Genomic DNA, 26,526 nt, shown 5'->3' with positions numbered 1-26,526 from the left:
TACAAGTCCCACTTAATTCTAACCCCTCTCATACAAGTCCCACTTAATTCTAACCCCTCTCATACAAGTCCTACTTAATTCTAACCCCTCTCATACAAGTCCTACTTAATTCTAACCCCTCTCATACAAGTCCCACTTAATTCTAACCCCTCTCATACAAGTCCTACTTAATTCTAACCCCTCTCATACAAGTCCTACTTAATTCTAACCCCTCTCATACAAGTCCCACTTAATTCTAACCCCTCTCATACAAGTCCTACTTAATTCTAACCCCTCTCATACAAGTCCCACTTAATTCTAACCCCTCTCATACAAGTCCTACTTAATTCTAACCCCTCTCATACAAGTCCCACTTAATTCTAACCCCTCTCATACAAGTCCCACTTAATTCTAACCCCTCTCATACAAGTCCCACTTAATTCTAACCCCTCTCATACAAGTCCCACTTAATTCTAACCCCTCTCATACAAGTCCCACTTAATTCTAACCCCTCTCATACAAGTCCCACTTAATTCTAACCCCTCTCATACAAGTCCTACTTAATTCTAACCCCTCTCATACAAGTCCCACTTAATTCTAACCCCTCTTGTGTAGAAGATGATGAGACATATGTACAATGGTCAGGTACCTAGAGTCAGAACACTTCACCCACACAGTAGAGTTCTTCAGTCACAAACAGAGGCATTAGGAGTAGTAGAGACAGACAATGCAATTAGTCCATCACAATAATAAAAATAATAATAATAATAATAATAATGAGTAGTAGGTTGGTAGACAACCACCCAGGGAGGTGCTACCATCCTACCGTCCTGTGGTAGTAGGTTGGTAGACAACCACCCAGGGAGGTGCTACCATCCTACCGTCCTGTGGTAGTAGGTTGGTAGACAACCACCCAGGGAGGTGCTACCATCCTACCGTCCTGTGGTAGTAGGTTGGTAGACAACCACCCAGGGAGGTGCTACCATCCTACCGTCCTGTGGTAGTAGGCTGGTAGTCAACAACCACCCAGGGAGATACTACCATCCTACTGTCCTGTGGTAGTAGGCTGGTAGACAACAACCACCCAGGGAGGTACTACCATCCTACTGTCCTGTGGTAGTAAGTTGGTAGACAACAACCACCCAGGGAGATACTACCATCCTACTGTCCTGTGGTAGTAGGCTGGTAGTCAACAACCACCCAGGGAGATACTACCATCCTACCGTCCTGTGGTAGTAGGCTGGTAGTCAACAACCACCCAGGGAGATAATACCATCCTACTGTCCTGTGGTAGTAAGTTGGTAGACAACAACCACCCAGGGAGATACTACCATCCTACTGTCCTGTGGTAGTAGGCTGGTAGTCAACAACCACCCAGGGAGGTACTACCATCCTACTGTCCTGTGGTAGTAAGTTGGTAGACAACAACCACCCAGGGAGATACTACCATCCTACTGTCCTGTGGTAGTAAGTTGGTAGACAACAACCACCCAGGGAGATACTACCATCCTACTGTCCTGTGGTAGTAGGCTGGTAGACAACAACCACCCAGGGAGGTACTACCATCCTACTGTCCTGTGGTAGTAAGTTGGTAGACAACAACCACCCAGGGAGATACTACCATCGTACTGTCCTGTGGTAGTAAGTTGGTAGACAACAACCACCCAGGGAGGTACTACCATCCTGTGGTAGTAGGTTGGTAGACAACAACCACCCAGGGAGGTACTACCATCCTACTGTCCTGTGGTAGTAAGTTGGTAGACAACAACCACCCAGGGAGATACTACCATCCTACTGTCCTGTGGTAGTAGGCTGGTAGTCAACAACCACCCAGGGAGGTACTACCATCCTACTGTCCTGTGGTAGTAAGTTGGTAGACAACAACCACCCAGGGAGATACTACCATCCTACTGTCCTGTGGTAGTAAGTTGGTAGACAACAACCACCCAGGGAGATACTACCATCCTACTGTCCTGTGGTAGTAGGCTGGTAGACAACAACCACCCAGGGAGGTACTACCATCCTACTGTCCTGTGGTAGTAAGTTGGTAGACAACAACCACCCAGGGAGATACTACCATCGTACTGTCCTGTGGTAGTAGGCTGGTAGTCAACAACCACCCAGGGAGATACTACCATCCTACTGTCCTTTGGTAGTAGGCTGGTAGTCAACAACCACCCAGGGAGATACTACCATCCTACTGTCCTGTGGTAGTAGGCTGGTAGTCAACAACCACCCAGGGAGATACTACCATCCTACTGTCCTGTGGTAGTAAGTTGGTAGACAACAACCACCCAGGGAGATACTACCATCCTACTGTCCTGTGGTAGTAGGCTGGTAGTCAACAACCACCCAGGGAGATACTACCATCCTACTGTCCTGTGGTAGTAGGCTGGTAGTCAACAACCACCCAGGGAGATACTACCATCCTACTGTCCTGTGGTAGTAAGTTGGTAGACAACAACCACCCAGGGAGGTACTACCATCCTGTGGTAGTAGGTTGGTAGACAACAACCACCCAGGGAGATACTACCATCCTACTGTCCTGTGGTAGTAGGCTGGTAGTCAACAACCACCCAGGGAGATACTACCATCCTACTGTCCTGTGGTAGTAGGCTGGTAGTCAACAACCACCCAGGGAGATACTACCATCCTACTGTCTTGTGGTAGTAAGTTGGTAGACAACAACCACCCAGGGAGATACTACCATCCTACTGTCCTGTGGTAGTAGGCTGGTAGTCAACAACCACCCAGGGAGATACTACCATCCTACTGTCCTGTGGTAGTAAGTTGGTAGACAACAACCACCCAGGGAGGTACTACCATCCTGTGGTAGTAGGTTGGTAGACAACAACCACCCAGGGAGGTACTACCATCCTGTGGTAGTAGGTTGGTAGACAACAACCACCCAGGGAGGTACTACCATCCTGTGGTAGTAGGTTGGTAGACAACAACCACCCAGGGAGATACTACCATCCTACTTTCCTGTGGTAGTAGGCTGGTAGTCAACAACCACCCAGGGAGATACTACCATCCTACTGTCCTGTGGTAGTAAGTTGGTAGACAACAACCACCCAGGGAGATACTACCATCCTACTGTCCTGTGGTAGTAGGCTGGTAGTCAACAACCACCCAGGGAGATACTACCATCCTACTGTACTGTGGTAGTAGGCTGGTAGTCAACAACCACCCAGGGAGATACTACCATCCTACTGTCCTGTGGTAGTAAGTTGGTAGACAACAACCACCCAGGGAGGTACTACCATCCTGTGGTAGTAGGTTGGTAGACAACAACCACCCAGGGAGGTACTACCATCTTGTGGTAGTAAGTTGGTAGACAACAACCACCCAGGGAGGTACTACCATCTTGTGGTAGTAAGTTGGTAGACAACAACCACCCAGGGAGGTACTACCATCTTGTGGTAGTAAGTTGGTAGACAGCAACCACACAGAGAGGTATTACCACCCTAGGGTAGTAGGTTGGTAGAAGGCAACCACCCAGGGAGGTACTACCATCCTGTTGTAGTAGGTTGGTAGACAACAACCACCCAGGGAGGTACTACTGTCCTGTGGTAGTAGGTTTACCTGGAGAGGGTTTCGGGGGTCAATGCCGCGTCGGCTCGGTCTGAGACCAGGCCTGATGGTGGATCAGGGTCTGATGAACCAGGCTGTACTGTTGGCTGCACGCAAGCTGACGTACGAACCACAGCCTGGCTAGTCAGGTACTGACTTTAGGTACCTGTCCAGTGCCTTCTTAAAGACAGGTTGGTTGACAATAACCACCTAGTGATGTACTACCATCCTGTGGTAGTAGGTTGGTAAACAACAACCACCCAGGGAGGTACTACTATCCTGTTATAGTAGGTTGGTAGACAACAACCACCCAGGGAGGTACTACCATCCTGTGGTAGTAGGCTGGTAGACAACAACCACCCAGGGAGGTACTACCATCCTGTGGTAGTAGGTTGGTAGACAACCACCCAGGGAGGTACTACTGTCTTGTGGTAGTAGGTTGGTAGACATCAACCACCCAGGGATGTACTGCTATCCTGTGGTAGTTGGTTGGTAGATATCAACCACCCAGGGATATACTGCCATCCTGTGGTAGTAGGTTGTAGACATCAACCACCCAGGGATGCACTGCCATCCTGTGGTAGTAGGTTGGTAGACATCAACCACCCAGGGATGTACTGCCATCCTGTGGTAGTAGGTTGATAGACATCAACTGCCCAGGGATGTACTGCCATCCTGTGGTGGTAGGTTGGTAGACATCTACCACCCAGGGATGTACTACCATCCTGTGGTAGTAGATTGGTAGACATCAACCACCCAGGGAGGTACTACCATCCTGTGGTAATAGGTTGGTAGACATCAACCACCCAGGGAGGTACTACCATCCTGTGGTAGTAGGTTGGTAGACATAAACCACCCAGGGAGGTAATACTGTCCTGTGGTAGTAGGTTGGTAGACATCAACCACCCAGGGAGGTACTACCATTCTGTGGTCTGTGGTAGTAGGTCGGTAGACATCAACCTCCCAGGGAGGTACTACCATCCTGTGGTAGTAGGTTGGTAGACAGCAACCACCCAAGGAGGTACTACCATCCAGTGGTAGTAGGTTGGTAGACATCAACCACCCAGGGAAGTACTACCGTCCTGCCAAGTGAGTGTAAAATGGAAGCCTGTAATTGTTTTACATGATGGTAGGATTGCTGGTGTCTTTTTTCTGTCTCATAAACATGCAAGGTTTCAGGTACGTCTTGCTACTTCTACTTACACTTAGGTCACACTACACATAATTGTACAAACATATATATACACACCCCTCTGGGTTTTCTTCTATTTTCTTACTAGTTCTTGTTCTTGTTTATTTCCTCGTATCTGTATGAGGAAGTGGAACAGAATTCTTCCTCTGTAAGCCATGCACGTCATAAGAGGCAACTAACATGCTGGGAGCGAGGGGCTAGTAACCTCTTCTCCTGTATACATTACTTAAGTTAAAAAGAGAAACTTTTTTTCTTTTTGGGTCACCCTGCCTTGGTGGGATATGGCCAGTTTGTTGAAAGAGTAATAATAATTATCTTTATTTCTACAATTACAGGGTATGCAGGTCTATCTGACAATCTTGTAGGTGTAGTTTTGAGACGGTCTGTGTAGGCTTAATGGGAATACAGAGCATCAGAATGAAAAATTTGATTACTTTGCGTAGTGTACAATGTGTGATTTACATGTTAGATAATATTGTCAGACACACAGACAGCCACTAACATACCTGAGCATTTCCAACAGACTAGGCCTAAGGCCTAAGCCTACTCAAAACTAGGCATGGGTTATTACAAAAAAAAGGGAGGTAGCAAAAAGTCCTCAATTTAATGAGTTAAAATCTGTGAATTCTGCTATTTAATGAGCTAAATCTAAAATTTTTTATCTTAAAACTGCCAGATTTGAGGTAAATCTATAAATCTTGCCCTTAAAACTACTAAAAAATGTAGATGTTCTTAAAACTGCCAGATTTGAGGTAAATCTGTAAATCTGTCAGTTCACTGATTTCCGTTTAACACGTGTCCCTCTTTGGCAGATCTGAATGCATAACTCTGACCGCTAAGCCGCCGCCGGCTGAGACTTTCCCGGCCGCCGCTGCTCTGCGGGGCCCCAAGAGGTAGGCCTGGGTAGGCCTAGCCTGGGATGCCTCCCCTACCCCATAGACTTGATTTCACCCTCTCCCCAGCTTTAGTCCTCTATCACCCTCCCTGCACTTTTTTTTTTGATTGCAATCCTGTGACAAACTGCACAATAATTACAATCATAATAATAGCCATATTAATAATAATAATAATAATAGCAATAATAATAATAATAATAATAATAATAATAATAATAATAATAATAATACAAAAACAAGAATAATATATCTCAACACCATGTATATTTTGACTTGACTTTTTTACCGAAAAACCCATTATTCTCTTGTACATCTAATGTATAAGTCTAGTTTTTGAGGGCCTTTCAAAGGGCATTAAATGGTTGTTGTGTGAGTTGTATTCTAGCTTAGACTGGAGGAAGTACTGGGGGTCCTTGACTAACTATGGGGTCATATTCCAACAAACCCATCGTAAGTTGAAATATTGTAAGTTGATCCATTGTAAAGTTGAAATATTGTAAGCTGAACCATCGTAAAGTTGAAATACAGTAGGGTCCCGCTTTAAAGCGTTCCGCTAATATGGTCATTAAAAATTCTGACCAAAACTCACTATATGGCTCCCCCCACCTGACTTTCTAATACGGTCACCATGCCCCACCAGGTTTACATTCTCTGTGAGATTGGTAAGCACTAAGTCTTTCCATTATGTCTGGAAACTCCAAAATTTCAAGTGTTTTTAAAAGTTATTTCATATTCTATATATACTCTGATAATTATACAGTGGTCCCTCATTGTTTGTAATTAATCCGTTCTTGGAGCCGTTACTATAAACGAAATTTACGATTTACGAATCAATTTTCCCCATAAGAAATAATGTAAATACAATTAATCTGTTCCTGACACCCAGAAGTATTAAAACAAAAAAATTTTTTACATGAAATATACATGTAGTACATAAACAATACAATGGGAAATGATGAATGAAACATTAACAGCATAACACTTACCTTTATTGGAGATTCTTCTTAGTGTATGGGAGACTGGAGGAGGAGAGAGAGTGGATTGTTTAGAGTTTGGAAGGGGAATCCCCTTCCAGCAACACCTCAGGTACCATTTGCTTTTCTGGGGTTGCTTGTCTTCTCTGTTTCTTAATGCCACTAGGACCACCTTGAGAGTCACTGGAGTCCTGTCTCACAAAATAACTGTGGAGAGAGCTCTGTTTCTGGTGTCTCTCTAACACTTCCCTAAAATGGCCCAAGACTTTGCCACTGTACATGTTGCCAACCTGGCTTGCAACAACCTTGTTAGGGTGATGTTTCTCCATAAAGCTTTCCATCTTACCCCACATAGTAAAAATCTCTTTAATTTCTGAAGAAGGCACCTTCTTCCATCTCTCTTCCTCCTCCTCTGCAGCAAGATTCTGAGCTGCGATGTGTTGCTCTTCCTGCTGAAGCTCTTGCAGCTCCTCAGTGGTGAGCTCTTCATTGTGGTCTTCCACCAATTCTTCCACATCCTCCAAACTCACATCCAACCCCATGAAACTCCCCAGTGCCACAATTGACTTTACAGCAGACATAGGCTCATTACGGTCAGTCCCAAATCCTTCAAAATCCCTCTTGCCGACACAATCTGGTCACAATTTTCTCCAGGCAGAGTTCAAAGTCCTGGTAGTCACTCCCTCCCAAGCCATACCTATAAGGGTTATGCAGTGGAGGATGCTGAAGTGTTCTCTCCAAAATTCCCTTAGGGTCAAGTGAGTGTCTGTGGTCACAGTCAAGCACCTGTGAAACATTGCTTTTGTGTAGAGTTTTTTAAAGTTTGCAATAACCTGCTGGTCCATGGATTGGAGGAGAGGAGTGGTATTCGGGGGCAAGAACCTTACTGTGATGAACCCAAACTCCTCAAAAATTAGGTCATCCAAGTTTGGAGGATGAGCAGGTGTATTGTCCACTACTAGCAGGCACTTGAGATCCAATTTCTTTTCCAGGAGATACTCCTTCACACTAGGGCCAAACACTTCATTGAACCACTCGACGAAAATTTCCCTCGTGACCCATGCCTTACTATTAGATTTCCAAAACACACACAATTTACTCTTCATAGCATTGTTTTTCCTGAACACTCTGGGATTTTCTGAATGGTACACTAGTAAGGCTTCACTTTGAAATCCCCACTAGCATTAGCGCAGAACATTAGTGTCAGCCTGTCTTTCATAGGCTTATGTTCTGGCATTGCCTTTTCCTCTTGTGTAATGAAGGTCCTCTTTGGCATTTTCTTCGAAAAGAGGCCTGTTTCGTCACAATTGAACACTTGTTCAGGTTTCAGTCCTTCAGCCCTATGTACTCCTGGAATTCATGCACATATTTTTCAGCCGCCTTGTGGTCCGAACTGGCAGCTTCACCATGCCTTATCACACTGTGTATGCCAGTACGGTTCTTAAATCTCTCAAACCAGCCTTTGCTGGCCTTAAATCCACTCACTTCACCACTATTTGCAGGCAATTTCTTTACCAAATCTTCATGCAACTGCCTAGCCTTTTCACAAATAATCGAAGTCATAAGAGTATCTCCTGCTAATTGTTTCTCATTTATCCACACCAATAATAACTTCTCAACCTCTTCAGTACTGGTGATCTCATTTTTGTCAGCATAGTTACTCCCTTTGCAACAACAGCATCCTTTATTTCATTTTTCTTGGCCACTATGGAACATAAGGTTGTGTAGGGTTTCTTATACATCCTGGACAGTTCGGCCACACTTGTACCACTTTCATGTTGTTCAATGATGGTTTTCTTAAATTCAATCGTATTTCTCACCTTCTTTACCACAGGCTTGGCACTAGGAGCTTTCTTTGGAGCCATGGTAGCTTATTTAGTACTTGCAAGCACTAAAATAAATGGAATCTTATGAAATATTTCGCTGGAGCACGCGAGGGGATCTTCGCTCACTGGTAAACAATGCCAGACTGGCTGCCGCCCTGGCCCACGCTGTGCGTATGTGTCCCGGACGAACTACGACTCGCGAGTCAACCTATGAAAAGTGAGTCCATGTTTATACGAAAATACCCCTATGATTGGCGAATTTTACGATTGCCGCGAACTACGAAAAGCAGGGGACCACTGTACTTATGTATACCTGTACCTAAATAAACTTACATACTGTGCTGGCGTGCAGGTACACATTAAAATCAGTAAGAGTGTCTTATGTCTCCAGACGCCATATTACTAATGATGATGATAATCACCGAGTCTCATTTAAATGTCGTATAATACGTTAATATACGCATTTTCATTAATCCATTTCATTAATCCCCTCTGTAATTAGTATTTTATTATATATAAACCACACAATAACCAAAATCTGTAAACCCCGCATTGTAATCCTTATAGAGAATAAACTTTGATTTGATATTTTTTCAAAAATATATAATAAACACGGTGCATAACATATAAAGAAAATAAATACACCCCACAATAGAATAAATGAATATAAATATGAGATGTGGTAGCCAGACGACTTGCACAAATGACGTCATATTAGAAATAATAATAATAATAATACACCTACCATCCGACTTATGACCGAGTTCGGTTCAGAGAAACCGGTCGTAAGTCGAACTTTACTACTGAATATCAACAAAACATTTTTGTAATGACTTTATTTTTTTTTATTATCACACTGGCCGATTCCCACCAAGGCAGGGTGGCCCGAAAAAGAAAAACTTTCACCATCATTCACTCCATCACTGTCTTGCCAGAAGGGTGCTTTACACTACAGTTTTTAAACTGCAACATTAACACCCCTCCTTCAGAGTGCAGGCACTGTACTTCCCATCTCCAGGACTCAAGTCCGGCCTGCCGGTTTCCCTGAATCCCTTCATAAATGTTACTTTGCTCACACTCCAACAGCACGTCAAGTATTAAAAACCATTTGTCTCCATTCACTCCTATCAAACACGCTCATGCATGCTTGCTGGAAGTCCAAGCCCCTCGCACACAAAACCTCCTTTACCCCCTCCCTCCAACCTTTCCTAGGCCGACCCCTACCCCGCCTTCCTTCCACTACAGACTGATACACTCTTGCAGTCATTCTGTTTCGCTCCATTCTCTCTACATGTCCAAACCACCTCAACAACCCTTCCTCAGCCCTCTGGACAACAGTTTTGGTAATCCCGCACCTCCTCCTAACTTCCAAACTACGAATTCTCTGCATTATATTCACACCACACATTGCCCTCAGACATGACATCTCCACTGCCTCCAGCCTTCTCCTTGCTGCAACATTCATCACCCACGCTTCACACCCATATAAGAGCGTTGGTAAAACTATACTCTCATACATTCCCCTCTTTGCCTCCAAGGACAAAGTTCTTTGTCTCCACAGACTCCTAAGTGCACCACTCTTTTTCCCTCATCAATTCTATGATTCACCTCATCTTTCATAGACCCATCCGCTGACACGTCCACTCCCAAATATCTGAATACGTTCACCTCCTCCATACTCTCTCCCTCCAATCTGATATTCAATCTTTCATCACCTAATCTTTTTGTTATCCTCATAACCTTACTCTTTCCTGTATTCACCTTTAATTTTCTTCTTTTGCACACCCTACCAAATTCATCCACCAATCTCTGCAGCTTCTCTTCAGAATCTCCCAAGAGCACAGTGTCATCAGCAAAGAGCAGCTGTGACAACTCCCACTTTGTGTGTGATTCTTTATCTTTTAACTCCACGCCTCTTGCCAAGACCCTCGCATTTACTTCTCTTACAACCCCATCTATAAATATATTAAACAACCACGGTGACATCACACATCCTTGTCTAAGGCCTACTTTTACTGGGAAAAAATTTCCCTCTTTCCTACATACTCTAACTTGAGCCTCACTATCCTCGTAAAAACTCTTCACTGCTTTCAGTAACCTACCTCCTACACCATACACTTGCAACATCTGCCACATTGCCCCCCTATCCACCCTGTCATACGCCTTTTCCAAATCCATAAATGCCACAAAGACCTCTTTAGCCTTATCTAAATATTGTTCACTTATATGTTTCACTGTAAACACCTGGTCCACACACCCCCTACCTTTCCTAAAGCCTCCTTGTTCATCTGCTATCCTATTCTCCGTCTTACTCTTAATTCTTTCAATTATAACTCTACCATACACTTTACCAGGTACACTCAACAGACTTATCCCCCTATAATTTTTGCACTCTCTTTTATCCCCTTTGCCTTTATACAAAGGAACTATGCATGCTCTCTGCCAATCCCTAGGTACCTTACCCTCTTCCATACATTTATTAAATAATTGCACCAACCACTCCAAAACTATATCCCCACCTGCTTTTAACATTTCTATCTTTATCCCATCAATCCCGGCTGCCTTACCCCCTTTCATTTTACCTACTGCCTCACGAACTTCCCCCACACTCACAACTGGCTCTTTCTCACTCCTATAAGATGTTATTCCTCCTTGCCCTATACACGAAATCACAGCTTCCCTATCTTCATCAACATTTAACAATTTCTCAAAATATTCCCTCCATCTTCCCAATACCTCTAACTCTCCATTTAATAACTCTCCTCTCCTATTTTTAACTGACAAATCCATTTGTTCTCTAGGCTTTCTTAACTTGTTAATCTCACTCCAAAACTTTTTCTTATTTTCAACAAAATTTGTTGATAACATCTCACCCACTCACTGAACATATTCTGAACATATTCAGATATTTGGGAGTGGACGTGTCAGCGGATGGGTCTATGAAAGATGAGGTGAATCATAGAATTGATGAGGGAAAAAGAGTGAGTGGTGCACTTAGGAGTCTGTGGAGACAAAGAACTTTGTCCTTGGAGGCAAAGAGGGGAATGTATGAAAGTATAGTTTTACCAACGCTCTTATATGGGTGTGAAGCGTGGGTGATGAATGTTGCAGCGAGGAGAAGGCTGGAGGCAGTGGAGATGTCATGTCTGAGGGCAATGTGTGGTGTGAATATAATGCAGAGAATTCGTAGTTTGGAAGTTAGGAGGAGGTGCGGGATTACCAAAACTGTTGTCCAGAGGGCTGAGGAAGGGTTGTTGAGGTGGTTCGGACATGTAGAGAGAATGGAGCGAAACAGAATGACTTCAAGAGTGTATCAGTCTGTGGTGGAAGGAAGGCGGGGTAGGGGTCGGCCTAGGAAGGGTTGGAGGGAGGGGGTAAAGGAGGTTTTGTGTGCGAGGGGCTTGGACTTCCAGCAGGCATGCGTGAGCGTGTTTGATAGGAGTAAATGGAGACAAATGGTTTTTAGTACTTGACGTGCTGTTGGAGTGTGAGCAAAGTAACATTTATGAAGGGATTCAGGGAAACCGGCAGGCCGGACTTGAGTCCTGGAGATGGGAAGTACAGTGCCTGCACTCTGAAGGAGGGGTGTTAATGTTGCAGTTTAAAAACTGTAGTGTAAAGCACCCTTCTGGCAAGACAGTGATGGAGTGAATGATGATGAAAGTTTTTCTTTTTCGGGCCACCCTGCCTTGGTGGGAATCGGCCAGTGTGATAATAAAAAAAAAAAAATAATAATTCAGTCTCCTATGTGCAGGTTATTTGTGTATTGTTCTGGTCACGATATTGTGAATTTGCATTTATCAACAGTGGTGGACCTGATTTTTTGGGGCCCCTGAAGGTTGAACTGTTATGGGGGCCCCTTGTACACTAGACCCAAAATTAAGCAGTGTGGACTAAAGTCGCTTCTGGGCCCTCTGGGATTAGGGACCCTGAAGCTTAAAGTGTTATGAGGCTCCTTCTTATACAGTAGACCCAAAATTTTGAAGCAATGTGGACTAAAGTCACTTTTGGGGCTTCCTGGGATTAGGGGCTCTGAAGCTTAACCTTCATTAGTTACATAGTAGATCCAGGCCCCTAACTATTAGTGATATGAAAGCTGTGGTTAATTCTGTTGTAAATTCTATGGTTAATGCTGTTTATTGCCTGATGAGCCAGGCTGTTGGTACCATGTGTGTACAATTTAATTTTCTTTGGTTTTAACTGCAGCACGGCAAACAGCAGTGGATTGAGTAGCGGATTAACCAGTGGTTTGGTCAGTGGATTGAGCGGCGGAGTAAGTGTGCCTCCTACTGCACTACCTGTCACTCCTCCCGGCCCTGGCGGAGGCGGAATCGGAAGTGCCACCACTCCCACTAGTAGCACGCCACTATCCCCGTCTGCTCCACCAATCATAGCAGGGATCAAGAGGAGGGCATCAGAGGAGGCCTCTGGAGCACCCGCATCCAAGAAATTTGTCTTGGCGTAGGTAGCGTTCTTGTACTTCAATGTTAAGCATTATTCCAATTATTCAGTGTTCCTCGTTGAATACAATAACTAAACACTGTGTAATCTTACTCTCATATTCTTTCAGTAGTAGTTTTAAGGCTTTCTAAAGGGGTCCTCGACTTACTGTGGGGTTTCGTTCTGACAAAGTTATTCTAAGTTGAAGATATCGTAAGTTGACGATATTGTAAGTTGAAGATGTCGTAAGTTGAGGATATTGTAAGTTGAAGATATCGTAAGTTGAAGATATCGTAAGTTGAAGATATCGTAAGTTGAAGATATTGTGAGCTGAAGGTATCGTAAGTTGAGGATATCGTAAGTTGAAGATATCGTAAGTTGAAGATATCGTATGTTGAAGATATCGCAAGTTGAAGATATCATAAGTTGAAGATATTGTAAGTTGAAGATGTCGTAAATTGTAAATGTCGTAAGTTGTAAATATCGTAACTCAAATCTGATATGCTAAATCAGTGTCAGTAAATAACTACTTTCACAGAATAAGGCAATAAACAAATAATTACTAACTAAATACCAATACTGAAAAGTCATTAAATGAATACAAGTTTATCCTATCAATAATTGTACACTACTGTACAATACACAAAAAAAGTTTTACAGTACACTGACTTGATTACTCAAGGATGAAGCAGTTACAGTACATGTGCTGCATTGTACATATACTCAAGGATGAAGCAGTTACAGTACATGTGCTGCATTATACATATACTCAAGGATGAAGCAGTTACAGTACATGTGCTGCGTTGTACATATACTCAAGGATGAAGCAGTTACAGTACATGTGCTGCGTTGTACATATACTCACCATTAATTGCTATTGAATCATCATAAAATTGAAATATAAGTCGATCCATTGTGAAGCTGAAATATGGTAAGTTGAACCATGGTTACAGGAGGAGCACCAGTACATTATATTATAATTTATTTGAGTATGGTACAGTGGGGATGAATGACACACTTTGGAGGCTATGTTACTTTTTTTGGGTTCTTGGTACACAGGCAGTGCTTTTAACCCGTAAACGGTCCAAACGTATATATACGTTTTTTCAGCATTTGAAAGTATGTAAAAAAAGTAATCTTTTTGTTTTTCTACATTTGAAAATGTGTAAAAAAAACTTAGATCAACTTTTGTAGCGCTACACATGTGAACGTAGATCTGCTTGGACCGTTTACGGGTTAAGTGCCCAGGCCCAGAATGTCCATGCCTGGGAGAGAATGATAGAGTAGACCTTGTTGACTGAGTGAGCTCGGCTGCCAGAATGAAATAGGGTAAACGTGGTGCAGGCTGAGATTGGTAGGCCTATAGATGGCAGCACCAGTGTGGTGCGGAATATGAACCCAGCTGAGCATACAAGTAGTGTGTACTTACAGGGGACCATGGGACTTGGAGCTAGCCACCAACGTCATCATGTTCGAGCGACCTCCCATAACATTGCCGCAGCCACACCCCAGCGTCGAGGTGTTGAGGGGTCAGCTGGTTGCTAAGTTGCGACTGGGTTACCAGGAGATGTGCCAGGCTAGGGAAGGTACTGTGTTTGTTTTTGTTGTTTATACTTAGTTCCTTGTTTTTTTGTTTTTGTGGTGGTTGTGGTAAAACAGGGTGACCCCCATATCTAAGGAAATGCATTGGCCATCATTTGTTTGGCTGCTTTCTTAAGAATGAGTGGTGATGTTGCAGTTAAGATGACCCTCTGAACTGTAACATCCTCACTCATCCTTCAGAGTACAGACGCTGTACTTCCCACCTCCAGAACTGTAACATCCTCACTCATCCTTCAGCGTACAGACGCTGTACTTCCCACCTCCAGAACTGTAACATCCTCACTCATCCTTCAGAGTACAGACGCTGTACTTCCCACCTCCAGAACTGTAACATCCTCACTCATCCTTCAGCATACAGACGCTGTACTTCCCACCTCCAGAACTGTAACATCCTCACTCATCCTTCAGAGTACAGACGCTGTACTTCCCACCTCCAGAACTGTAACATCCTCACTCATCCTTCAGCGTACAGACGCTGTACTTCCCACCTCCAGAACTGTAACATCCTCACTCATCCTTCAGCGTACAGACGCTGTACTTCCCACCTCCAGAACTGTAACATCCTCACTCATCCTTCAGCGTACAGACGCTGTACTTCCCACCTCCAGAACTGCAACATCCTCACTCATCCTTCAGCGTACAGACGCTGTACTTCCCACCTCCAGAACTGCAACATCCTCACTCATCCTTCAGCGTACAGACGCTGTACTTCCCACCTCCAGAACTGCAACATCCTCACTCATCCTTCAGCGTACAGACGCTGTACTTCCCACCTCCAGAACTGCAACATCCTCACTCATCCTTCAGCGTACAGACGCTGTACTTCCCACCTCCAGAACTGCAACATCCTCACTCATCCTTCAGCGTACAGACGCTGTACTTCCCACCTCCAGAACTGCAACATCCTCACTCATCCTTCAGCGTACAGACGCTGTACTTCCCACCTCCAGAACTGTAACATCTTCACTCATCCTTCAGCGTACAGACGCTGTACTTCTCACCTCCAGAACTGTAACATTCTCACTCATCCTGAAGGATGAGTGAGGATGTTACAGTTCTGAGGAAGTTTAATACATACTCTTTAGTGCTTCCCTTAAGGAGAGGTATAACCCTTCCTCTTTAGGAAAGGTTCTTGTGGTATAACCCATGGTATACCCCCAGGTATACCCCATAACCTTCACTTACCAACATTCAACATCTCACAACAGGAATTGATGCTCCAAGAGACTCATTCAGCCGCTGGTTGATGGAACGGAAGGTAGTGGATCATGGATGGGATCCGCTGTTACCAAGCCAGTGTTTCCCCGAAGTAAGCCAGTCCATGTACCGGGAAATCATGAACGACATCCCAATTAAACTACAGCGACCCAAGTTCACCGGGGAAGCCAGGAAGCAACTGTCCAAATATGCTGAAGCGGCCAAGAGAATGATTGAAACAAGGTAATGTTGGAGCCTAACAACAGTAGTGGGTGGTGTTGGAGCCTAACAGCAGTGGTGGGTAGTGCTGGAGCCTAACAACAGTAGTGGGTGGTGTTGGAGCCTAACAACAGTAGTGAGTGGTGTTGGAGCGTAGCAACAGTGGTGGGTGGTGTTGGAGCCTAACAACAGTAGTGGGTGGTGTTGGAGCCTAACAATAGTAGTGGGTGGTGTTGGAGCCTAACAACAGTGTTGGGTGGTGTTGGAGCCTAACAGCAGTGGTGGGTAGTGTTGGAGCCTAACAACAGTGATGGGTGGTGTTGGAGCCTAAAAGCAGTGGTGGGTAGTGCTGGAGCCTAACAACAGTAGTGGGTGGTGTTGGAGCCTAACAGCAGTAGTGGGTGGTGTTGGAGCCTAACAACAGTGGTGGGTGGTGTTGGAGCCTAACAACAGGGTTGGGTGAAGTTGCACCTTGGCAGCAACAGCAGTAGATAAAATTGAACACTAGACAACAGTACAAGTTGAAATTGAACACCTGACAACATCCGCTAGTAGCGTACTGACCTTGTTTTGCCTTTTTCAAGTCGCAACGCCAGCCAGGAAAGTCGAAAAATTGTGAAGTGGAACGTGGAAGATACCTTCCAGTGGCTTCGAAGAACCGTGGGTGCGACCTTTGATGACTACATGGACCGATTAGCACACCTTAAGGTCAGTGTTGTATTGTGACCTGTGTGTGTGTTTCAAGGTTCATATTGTGACCTATGATGACTATATGGACAGATTGTCACACCTGAAGGTCAGTGTTGTGACCTCTGTGTGTGACCCTTTTGTGAAACTGATGTTTGTTGAGGTTCATAGTGCGACCCAGTCATAATTGATAACCAGGCATTATTGATGTTATATATAACTGGTAAGCAGTCATTGATGACCTTATGTATCATCAACAGCGTCAATGCCAGCCGCACCTCACCGAGGCTGCCAAGCAGAGCGTCGAGGGAATTTGTACCAAAATATTCAATTTATCCGTTGAGCATGCAAAAAAAATTCGTGAGAAGCATTTGCAGATTCTGGAGGAGAATAATATTAGAGGTGAGTATGATTTGTGTGTGTTTATACACTTTGTGTATGATTTGTGTGTTTATATGCTTTGTGTATGATTTGTGTGTTTATATGCTTTGTGTTTGATTTGTGTGTTTCTTTATGCTTTGTGTATGATTTAGTGTGTTTTATGCTTTGTGTATGATTTGTATTTTTATATGTTTTGTGTATGTTTTATGCTTTGTGTATGATTATGTGATTTTATACAGTTTGTGTATAATTTGTGTATTTTTAGATATCAGTCCTTCTCAGGGCTCCAAAAATCCCCCCCCCCCCAAAAAAAAAAAAAAAAAAAACATGAAATGACAGAGAATCTTTTTCCGAAGGTACTGACACCATAAGTATGAAATTTGATGGAAAACTTAGGGAATTATGCTGGCACAAAGTTAGCAGTCTGGGCGAAATTTATGCATCAGGGATTTTGTTCACTTTGAGGCCTAATTTAGGCTAGTTCTATTGTTCCAGTTGACCAAATTCTGAGCTATTTCACTAGTATTCCTTCCATTCTATTGATTGAGTGCAAGAAACTGCCCAATCAACTATTTTTAACTATCCAATTAAGTCATCAGAATTCAGTAATTGTCAATTTTGCACAACTAAAGAATTACTGATTTAAAAATAGGGTCCTGCTGGCACTAAGACAACATATCTTCTGTTCATTAGTCATGTCCCCAGGCCTCTTCAGGTTTCCCCAGGTCTCCCCAGGCCTCTACAGGTTTCTCCAGGCCCCCAGGTCTCCCCAGGTTCTTCATGCCTCCCCAGGTCTCTCCAGGCCTCCCTAGGTCTCCCCAGGCCTCTACAGGTTTCTCCAGGCCCCCCAGGCCTCCCCAGGTTCTTCATGCCTCCCCAGGTCTCTCCAGGCCTCCCTAGGCCTCTACGGGTTTCTCCAGGCCCCCAGGTCTCCCCAGGTTCTTCATGCCTCCCCAGGTCTCCCCAGGCCTCTACAGGTTTCTCCAGGCCCCCCAGGTCTCCCCAGGTTCTTCATGGCTCCCCAGGTCTCTCCAGGCCTCCCTAGGTCTCTCCAGGCCTTTCTAGGTCCCTCTTATATTTTTATTCACACAAAAATAGATTTACTGTTATGTAGACTACTGCATTACTGTAATAATTGTATAAGTAATGTCAGCATGTTCATGAATAAATATTAGATTGATTGGTTGGATGCGTATTGGACAGGTGACATAATTAGTGTCCTCTAGAATATTGACAAAAATCATAAATTTCCACCACTTTGAGCTAACTTTCAAGCTATTTTCAGTCCTGAAACCAGTCAAAATTACCTCTATTTCAGTAATATATCTTTCACTCTATCAAATGAGACCAAGAAACTGAGAATACAATCATAAAAAACAATATAAAAATGCACCACAAATTCACCGTTTTAAAGCAAACGCACAATCACAGTTTTTTCTTCATTGTGCACTGTGTGCTGCAGGATTTTTTTTATATGGTGCACACTTATAACACAGACCCATTCTCTCATCTCTAGGTCAAAATTTACTGCTCACAGCTTATCTGAGTGAGCTGAGCTCAGAACTGTAGTATTACAGCACAGACCCTAAGCTCAAAACAGTAGTAGTATGGCACAGACCCTAAGCTCAAAACTGTAGTACTATGGCACAGACCTTAAGCTCAAAACTGTAGTACTATGGCACAGACCCTCAGCTCAAAACAGTAGTACTATGGCACAGACCCTAAGCTCAAAACTGTAGTACTACGGCACACATCCTCAGCTCAAAACCATAGTACTACGGCACAGACCCTCAGCTCAAAACCATAGTACTACGGCACAGACCCTCAGCTCAAAACCATAGTGCTACGGCACAGACCTCGAAAAGGTTAATACATAATAAGCATGGGATATGCCATATCCCACTGAGGCGGGGTGACCTGAAAAGATATACAATAGTTTCTCTTTTTAACTTAATAATGCATACAGGAGAAGGGGTTACTAGCCCCTTGTTCCAGGCATTTTAGTTGTCTCTTATGACACGCATGGCTTACGAAGGAAGAATTCTGTTCTTCTTTCCCATGAAGATAAGGGGAAATAAACAAGAACTAGTAAGAAAATAGAAGAAACCCTAGAGGGATGTGTATATATATGCTTGTACATGCATGTGTAGTGTGACCTAAGTGTAAGGAGAAGTAGCAAGACGTACCTGAAACCTTGCATACTTGGAGTATACCTGGAGAGGGTTTCGGGGATCAACGCCCCCACGGCTCGATCTGAGACCAGGCCTCGTGTGTATAAGACAGAAAAATACATCACAAATATGCATTAATATTATCATGGTTGACAGAGGTTGGCGTTCCGGCTGTCAGCGGGTTGAGAAAAGTGTGGTGTTATCCTGTGCAGTTCACCACTCCTAGCCCCCGACCGCCACCCATTGATTTTATGCAAGACAAGGACACAACGTGTTTACGATATAACGGAGAATCTCTCAGAATCAACACACCGTACTTCTATAAACTGGTGAGTTACTTGTTTAAGATGGAAGAGAATCAACACTACTATCTTAAGATCCTTGTTTAAGATACTAGAAAATCAACACTGTACCATCACAAACTACTAAGTTCCTTGCTTGTGTTGCATCAGAGCTATGCAACATCTACAAGGTATTGCATTAGATGTGCAACACATCTACCTTTGTGTTACTTATTGTTTATAGTTATTTTCTCAGGTTACTTAAGGAGGATCAAGCCTATTCTGTCTAGTTGGAGGATAAATGGCGGTAATTGAGCAAGTTGACTCTATTCCAGCACCAGCTATATCACTGTAACTGCTATGAGGATTGACTAATCAATCCCCTTGCAGAAACATCTGCTACGAGGATTGACCAGTCAATTCATTTGCAGGAACAACTGCAGTGAAGATGGACCAATCAGTTCTCTTGCAGGAAAAACTGCAATGAAGGTTGCAGGAACAATTATAATGAGGATTGACCAATCAATTCCCTTGCAGAAACAGTGTTATGACTACTACAATTGATGATTAACCAATCAATTCTCTTGCAGGAGCAACTCTATCGATATAACTGCTTCGACGACCGCAAGTTTGAACTCTTTCTACCCAGAGTTTGGTGTTTACTGAAGCGCTATCAGACTCTACTGGGCACCAACCCTAATGAGGTAGGTCAGCGGAATGCCCTTCAATTTTCTGCTGCAGTGACAACAAGCCCACAATATTGTGGCTGGAACAATTCACATCTAACCCACAGTATAACTGGAACAATTCACAAACCCACAGTATTACTGGAACAATTCACAAACCCACAGTATGGTAGAATTCACAACTAACCCACAATACCGTGATTGGAACAATTGATGCTGAACAACTGACCCATGAGTTGTGACATGAAAATTATCCTGGATGGAACGACAGGACTTAATAAGGTTTGTCTGAGTGCTTGTTCAGTGGGACAACTTTGTTCATTTGTTCATTCAGACAGTGGATGAGTCCTGGTTTGTCTTAATAATAATAATAATAGTAATATAATAATAGTAATACAGTGGTACCTCGACTTACAAGTTTAACCCTTAAACTGTCCAAACGTAGATCTATGTTCACGTGCGTAGCGCTCTGACCTTGATTTTCCCCATTTGAAAGCATGTAAAAAAAAAAAACGTAGATCTACGTTCGGAGCCTGCCACACGTCAACATATATCTACGTTTGGACAGTTTAAGGGTTAATTCGTTCAGTGACTGAGCTCGTAACTCAATTTGCACATACGTATATCAAATCAGTTTTCCCCATTGAAATTAATTGAAATGCCATTAATCCGTTCCAGCGCCCAAAAACCACCTCATTTTTATTTTGTTACGGATTTTTAAATAAATATGTGTTTTTTTCTTCTTTCAAAGCACCAGCCGTATCCCACCGAGGCGGGGTGGCCCAAAAGAAAAAACTAAAGTTTCTCCTTTTAAATTTAGTAATATATACAGGAGAAGGGGTTACTAGCCCCTTGCTCCCGGCATTTTAGTCGCCTCTTACACATGGCTTACGGAGGAAGAATTCTGTTTCACTTCCCCATGGAGATAAGAGGAAATAAACAAGAACAAGAATTGGGAAGAAAATAGAAAACCCAGAGGAGTGTGTATATATATGCTTGTACATGTATGTGTAGTGTGACCTAAGTGTAAGTAGAAGTAGCAAGACATACCTGTAATCCTGCGTATTTATGAGACAGATAAAAGACACCAGCAATCCTACCATCATGTAAAACAATTACAGGCTTTCGTTTTACACTCACTTGGCAGGACGGTAGTACCTCCCTGGGCGGTTGATGTTTACCAACCTACTACCTACAAAATATGTATTTATGAATAAGAAATATTGTATACTCCACCCACCACCATCACTACTCCACCCACCACCATCACTACTCCACCCACTGCCATCACTACTCCACCCACTGCCATCACTACTCCACCCACTGCCATCACTACTCCACCCACCGCCATCACTACTCCACCCACCGCCATCACTACTCCACCCACTGCCATCACTACTCCACCCACCACCATCACTACTCCACCCACTGCCATCACTACTCCACCCACTGCCATCACTACTCCACCCACTGCCATCACTACTCCACCCACTGCCATCACTACTCCGCCCACTGCCATCAATACTCCACCCACCACCATCAATACTCCACCCACCACCATCACTACTCCACCCACCACCATCACTACTCCACCCACCACTATCAGTACTCCACCCACCACCATCACTACTCCACCCACCACCATCACTACTCCACCCACCACCATCACTACTCCACCCACCACCATCACTACTCCACCCACCACCATCACTACTCCACCCACCACCATCACTACTCCACCCACCACTATCAGTACTCCACCCACCACTATCAGTACTCCACCCACCACCATCAATACTCCACCCACCACCATCACTACTCCACCCACTACCATCACTACTCCACCCACCACCATCACTACTCCACCCACTACCATCACTACTCCACCCACCACCATCACTACTCCACCCACCACTATCAGTACTCCACCCACCACTATCAGTACTCCACCCACCACTATCAGTACTCCATCCGCCACTATCAGTACTTCACCCACCTTAATTAATATTTCTGGAAAAACTCTGAGTGCTAAAATGGAGATTACCTCTTCCCTAGATTTATACGAGAACTAAACGAGGGATGAGGTACCTCACTTCAATCTGGGATTAGTGTGGGAGCATTATCCTTCCCACATGATTTTGGATGACCATGTAGGATGGGAGGAAGTATGTACCTGGGTACAGAGTTGGATTTGACTTCAGATACTTTGTCAGTTAGTGGCGGTGTATCTGAAGCTCACTCATAACTCGGATTTTGGCTTGTAACGCAAAGCAAAAAATCGACCGAGCGATGGCTCCTAACTCGGAAAACTCGTAAGTTGGGGCACTCGTAAATCGAGGTACCACTGTACTAGTAATAAATATATAATAATAATAACAATAATAGTAATACTAATAATAATAATAATAGTAATAATAATAGCATAAATTACTAGCAACATTGTGCTAGTAATGCCTTCTGTGTAAATTTCTAAATGTAAAACGAAAAAAACTTTGGTTTCTGCATTTTCTGGTCATCTGCCTCGGTGGGAGTCGACTACAACCTTAAAAATTACAAGAATAATAGCGGTAATAATATACAGGTGGTCCTCAACTTTACGATCGTTCGACTTATGATGTTACAACTTTACGATGGTTCAACTTACAATATTGCAACTTTACGATGGTTCAACTTACAATATTGCAACCTTATGATGGTTCAGCTTACAATATAGCAACTTTACAATGGTTCATCTTAGGATATTTGAACTTTGCTATGGTTCAACTTAAAACTTTTTCAACGTGCGATGGGTTCGTTAGAACATAACCTCATATTAAGTCAAGGGCCTCCTGTAGTGTTGACCTAGTGCCAGTTGCTGCTGTTACTACCCTTGCTGTTACTACCCTTGATGTTACTACCCTTGATGTTACTACCCTTGATGTTACTACCCTTGCTGTTACTGCCCTTGGTGTTACTACCCTTGCTGTTACTGCCCTGCTGTTACTGCCCTTGCTGTTACTACCCTTGCTGTTACTACCCTTGCTGTTACTGCCCTTGCTGTTACTGCCCTTGCTGTTACTACCCTTGCTGTTACTCCCCTTGCTGTTACTCCCCTTGCTGTTACTCCCCTTGCTATTACTGCCCTTGCTGTTACTACCCTTGTTGTTACTACCCTTGCTGTTACTGCCCTTGCTGTTACTACCCTTGTTGTTACTACCCTTGCTGTTACTACCCTTGCTGTTACTACCCTCGCTGTTACTACCCTTGCTGTTACTACCCTTGCTGTTACTCCCCTTGCTATTACTCCCCTTGCTATTACTGCCCTTGCTGTTACTACCCTTGTTGTTACTACCCTTGCTGTTACTACCCTTGCTGTTACTACCCTTGCTATCACTGCCCTTGCTGTTACTACCCTTGCTATCACTGCCCTTGCTGTTACTACCCTTGCTATCACTGCCCTTGCTGTTACTACCCTTGCTATCACTGCCCTTGCTGTTACTACCCTTGCTATCACTGCCCTTGCTGTTACTACCCTTGCTATCACTGCCCTTGCTGTTACTACCCTTGCTATCACTGCCCTTGCTGTTACTCCCCTTGCTATTACTGCCCTTGCTGTTACTACCCTTGTTGTTACTACCCTTGCTGTTACTACCCTTGCTCTTACTGCCCTTGCTGTTACTACCCTTGCTGTTACTACCCTCGCTGTTACTACCCTCGCTGTTACTACCCTTGCTGTTACTACCCTTGCTATCACTGCCCTTGCTGTTACTACCCTTGCTATCACTGCCCTTGCTGTTACTACCCTTGCTATCACTGCCCTTGCTGTTACTGCCCTGCTGTTACTGCCCTTGCTGTTACTACCCTTGCTGTTACTACCCTTGCTGTTACTACCCTCGCTGTTACTACCCTTGCTGTTACTACCCTTGCTGTTACTACCCTTGCTGTTACTACCCTTGCTGTTACTACCCTCGCTGTTACTGCCCTTGCTGTTACTACCCTTGCTGTTACTACCCTTGCTGTTACTACCCTTGCTGTTACTACCCTTGCTGTTACTACCCTTGCTGTTACTACCCTCGCTGTTACTACCCTTGCTGTTACTACCCTTGCTATCACTGCCCTTGCTGTTACTACCCTTGCTATCACTGCCCTTGCTGTTACTACCCTTGCTATCACTGCCCTTGCTGTTACTACCCTTGCTATCACTGCCCTTGCTGTTACTACCCTTGCTATCACTGCCCTTGCTGTTACTACCCTTGCTATCACTGCCCTTGCTGTTACTACCCTTGCTATCACTGCCCTTGCTGTTACTACCCTTGCTATCACTGCCCTTGCTGTTACTACCCTTGCTATCACTGCCCTTGCTGTTACTACCCTTGTTGTGTTTCAGGGTCACGGAACACAAGGAGGGCTGCCGGTGACAGTACTGGAGTGCTTACACAAACATTTCAGCGTGACCTTTGAATGCTTCGCGTCGCCGCTCAACTGCTACTTCAGGCAGTACTGTTCAGCGTTCCCCGACACCGACTCCTACTTTGGCTCCAGAGGGTGAGGACCTCGACCATGTCATCTGTGCTACTCTGGGTTTGCACTGACTTTTTCATTATTAGACTGTTAACCAAAAACAGTACTTTATATACACAATACACAAATAACCCGCACATAAAAGAGAGAAGCTTACGACGACGTTTCGGTCCGACTTGGACCATTTACAAAGTCACACTAACCAAAAGTGGAGCAGGATGGCTATATATAGGAAGGAAGAGGTGGTGGTAGTAATAATAGTAGTAGTACAAGAATGGTATATAATACCGACAAGATGAAATTAAGACACATGCGCAACACCCGGGCATCTCTATCGAAGACGTTTCGCCATCCAGCCAGCCACTTTATATAAAAAGAAGTAAGCATAACAACTACACACAAGGTCATGTCTTCAGGTTATCAAACTACTGTAAGAGATGGTGAAGAAGCAGCAAGTTGAGTAGACTTTTGTAGAATTAAAATGGAACAAGTTGAGTGAACGATTTTTATGGAAGTTGAGGGAAGAATGGAAGAACAGTGATAGATTGTTGTGTTGTAAATGTGTGTTGTGCCTGTGTTTTGTGTTGTAAATGTGTGTTGTGCCTGTGTTTTGTGTTGTAAATGTGTGTTGTGCCTGTGTTTTGTGTTGTAAATGTGTGTTGTGCCTGTGTGTTGTGTTGTAAATGTGTGTTGTGCCTGTGTGTTGTGTTGTAAATGTGTGTTGTGCCTGTGTGTTGTGTTGTAAATGTGTGTTGTGCCTGTGTGTTGTGTTGTAAATGTGTGTTGTGCCTGTGTGTTGTGTTGTAAATGTGTGTTGTGCCTGTGTGTTGTATTGTGCCTGTGTGTTGTGTTGTAAATGTGTGTTGTGCCTGTGTGTTGTATTGTGCCTGTGTGTTGTGTTGTAAATGTGTTGTGTTGTAAATGTGTGTTGTGTTGTAAATGTGTGTTGTGTTGTAAATGTGTGTTGTGTTGTAAATGTGTGTTGTGCCTGTGTGTTGTATTGTGCCTGTGTGTTGTGTTGTGCCGGTGTGTTGTATTGTGCCTGTGTGTTGTGTTGTGCCTGTGTTGTGTTGTGTCTGTGTGTTGTGTTGTGCCTGTGTTGTGTTGTGCCTGTGTGTTGTGTTGTGCCTGTGTGTTGTATTGTGCCTGTGTGTTGTGTTGTGTCTGTTTTGTATTGTGCCTGTGTGTTGTGTTGTGCCTGTGTGTTATGTTGTGCCTGTGTGTTGTGTTGTGCCTGTGTGTTGTGTTGTGCCTGTGTGTTGTATTGTGCCTGTGTGTTGTGTTGTGTCTGTGTGTTGTGTTGTGCCTGTGTGTTGTATTATGCCTGTGTGTTGTATTGTGCCTGTGTGTTGTATTGTATTGTGTCTGTGTGTTGTGTTGTGTTGTGCCTGTGTGTTGTATTGTGCCTGTGTGTTGTATTGTGCCTGTGTGTTGAGTTGTGCCTGTGTGTTGTATTGTGCCTGTGTGTTGTGTTGTGCCTGTGTGTTATGTTGTGCCTGTGTGTTATGTTGTGCCTGTGTGTTGTGTTGTGCCTGTGTGTTGTATTGTGCCTGTGTGCTATGTTGTGCCTGTGTGTTATGTTGTGCCTGTGTGTTATGTTGTGCCTGTGTGTTGTGTTGTGTCTGTGTGTTGTGTTGTGCCTGTGTGTTATGTTGTGCCTGTGTGTTGTGTTGTGCCTGTGTGTTGTATTGTGCCTGTGTGTTGTATTGTGCCTGTGTGTTGTATTGTGTCTGTGTTGTATTGTGCCTGTGTGTTGTGTTGTGCCTGTGTGTTATGTTGTGCCTGTGTGTTGTGTTGTGCCTGTGTTTTGTGTTGTGCCTGTGTGTTATGTTGTGCCTGTGTGTTATGTTGTGCCTGTGTGATATGTTGTGCCTGTGTGTTGTGTTGTGCCTGTGTGTTGTGTTGTGCCTGTGTGTTATGTT

General features: G+C 44.0%; 1 protein-coding gene across 5 annotated transcripts in view; it reads left to right on the top strand.

The window, feature by feature from the left end:
- Pcif1 (Phosphorylated CTD-interacting factor 1) overlaps positions 1-26,526 on the top strand; it is an 81,232-nt gene that overhangs the window by 42,346 nt on the left and 12,360 nt on the right. For 4 of the 5 annotated variants that reach the window (XM_070105156.1, XM_070105157.1, XM_070105154.1 and 1 more), the window contains exons 5-13: positions 5,557-5,637; positions 12,647-12,901; positions 14,312-14,466; positions 15,691-15,922; positions 16,483-16,606; positions 16,846-16,987; positions 19,294-19,466; positions 20,009-20,122; positions 24,471-24,628. In XM_070105156.1, the coding sequence (XP_069961257.1) occupies positions 5,557-5,637; positions 12,647-12,901; positions 14,312-14,466; positions 15,691-15,922; positions 16,483-16,606; positions 16,846-16,987; positions 19,294-19,466; positions 20,009-20,122; positions 24,471-24,628 (1,434 nt within the window). The remainder of the gene's footprint in view (positions 1-5,556; positions 5,638-12,646; positions 12,902-14,311; positions 14,467-15,690; positions 15,923-16,482; positions 16,607-16,845; positions 16,988-19,293; positions 19,467-20,008; positions 20,123-24,470; positions 24,629-26,526) is intronic. The other variant, XM_070105158.1, reaches the window with a different exon arrangement.

The sequence above is a fragment of the Cherax quadricarinatus genome, chromosome 97 (assembly GCF_038502225.1).
Source record: "Cherax quadricarinatus isolate ZL_2023a chromosome 97, ASM3850222v1, whole genome shotgun sequence".
NCBI classification, from domain to species: domain Eukaryota; kingdom Metazoa; phylum Arthropoda; class Malacostraca; order Decapoda; family Parastacidae; genus Cherax; species Cherax quadricarinatus.
This window is presented reverse-complemented; position numbering and strand designations above follow the sequence as displayed.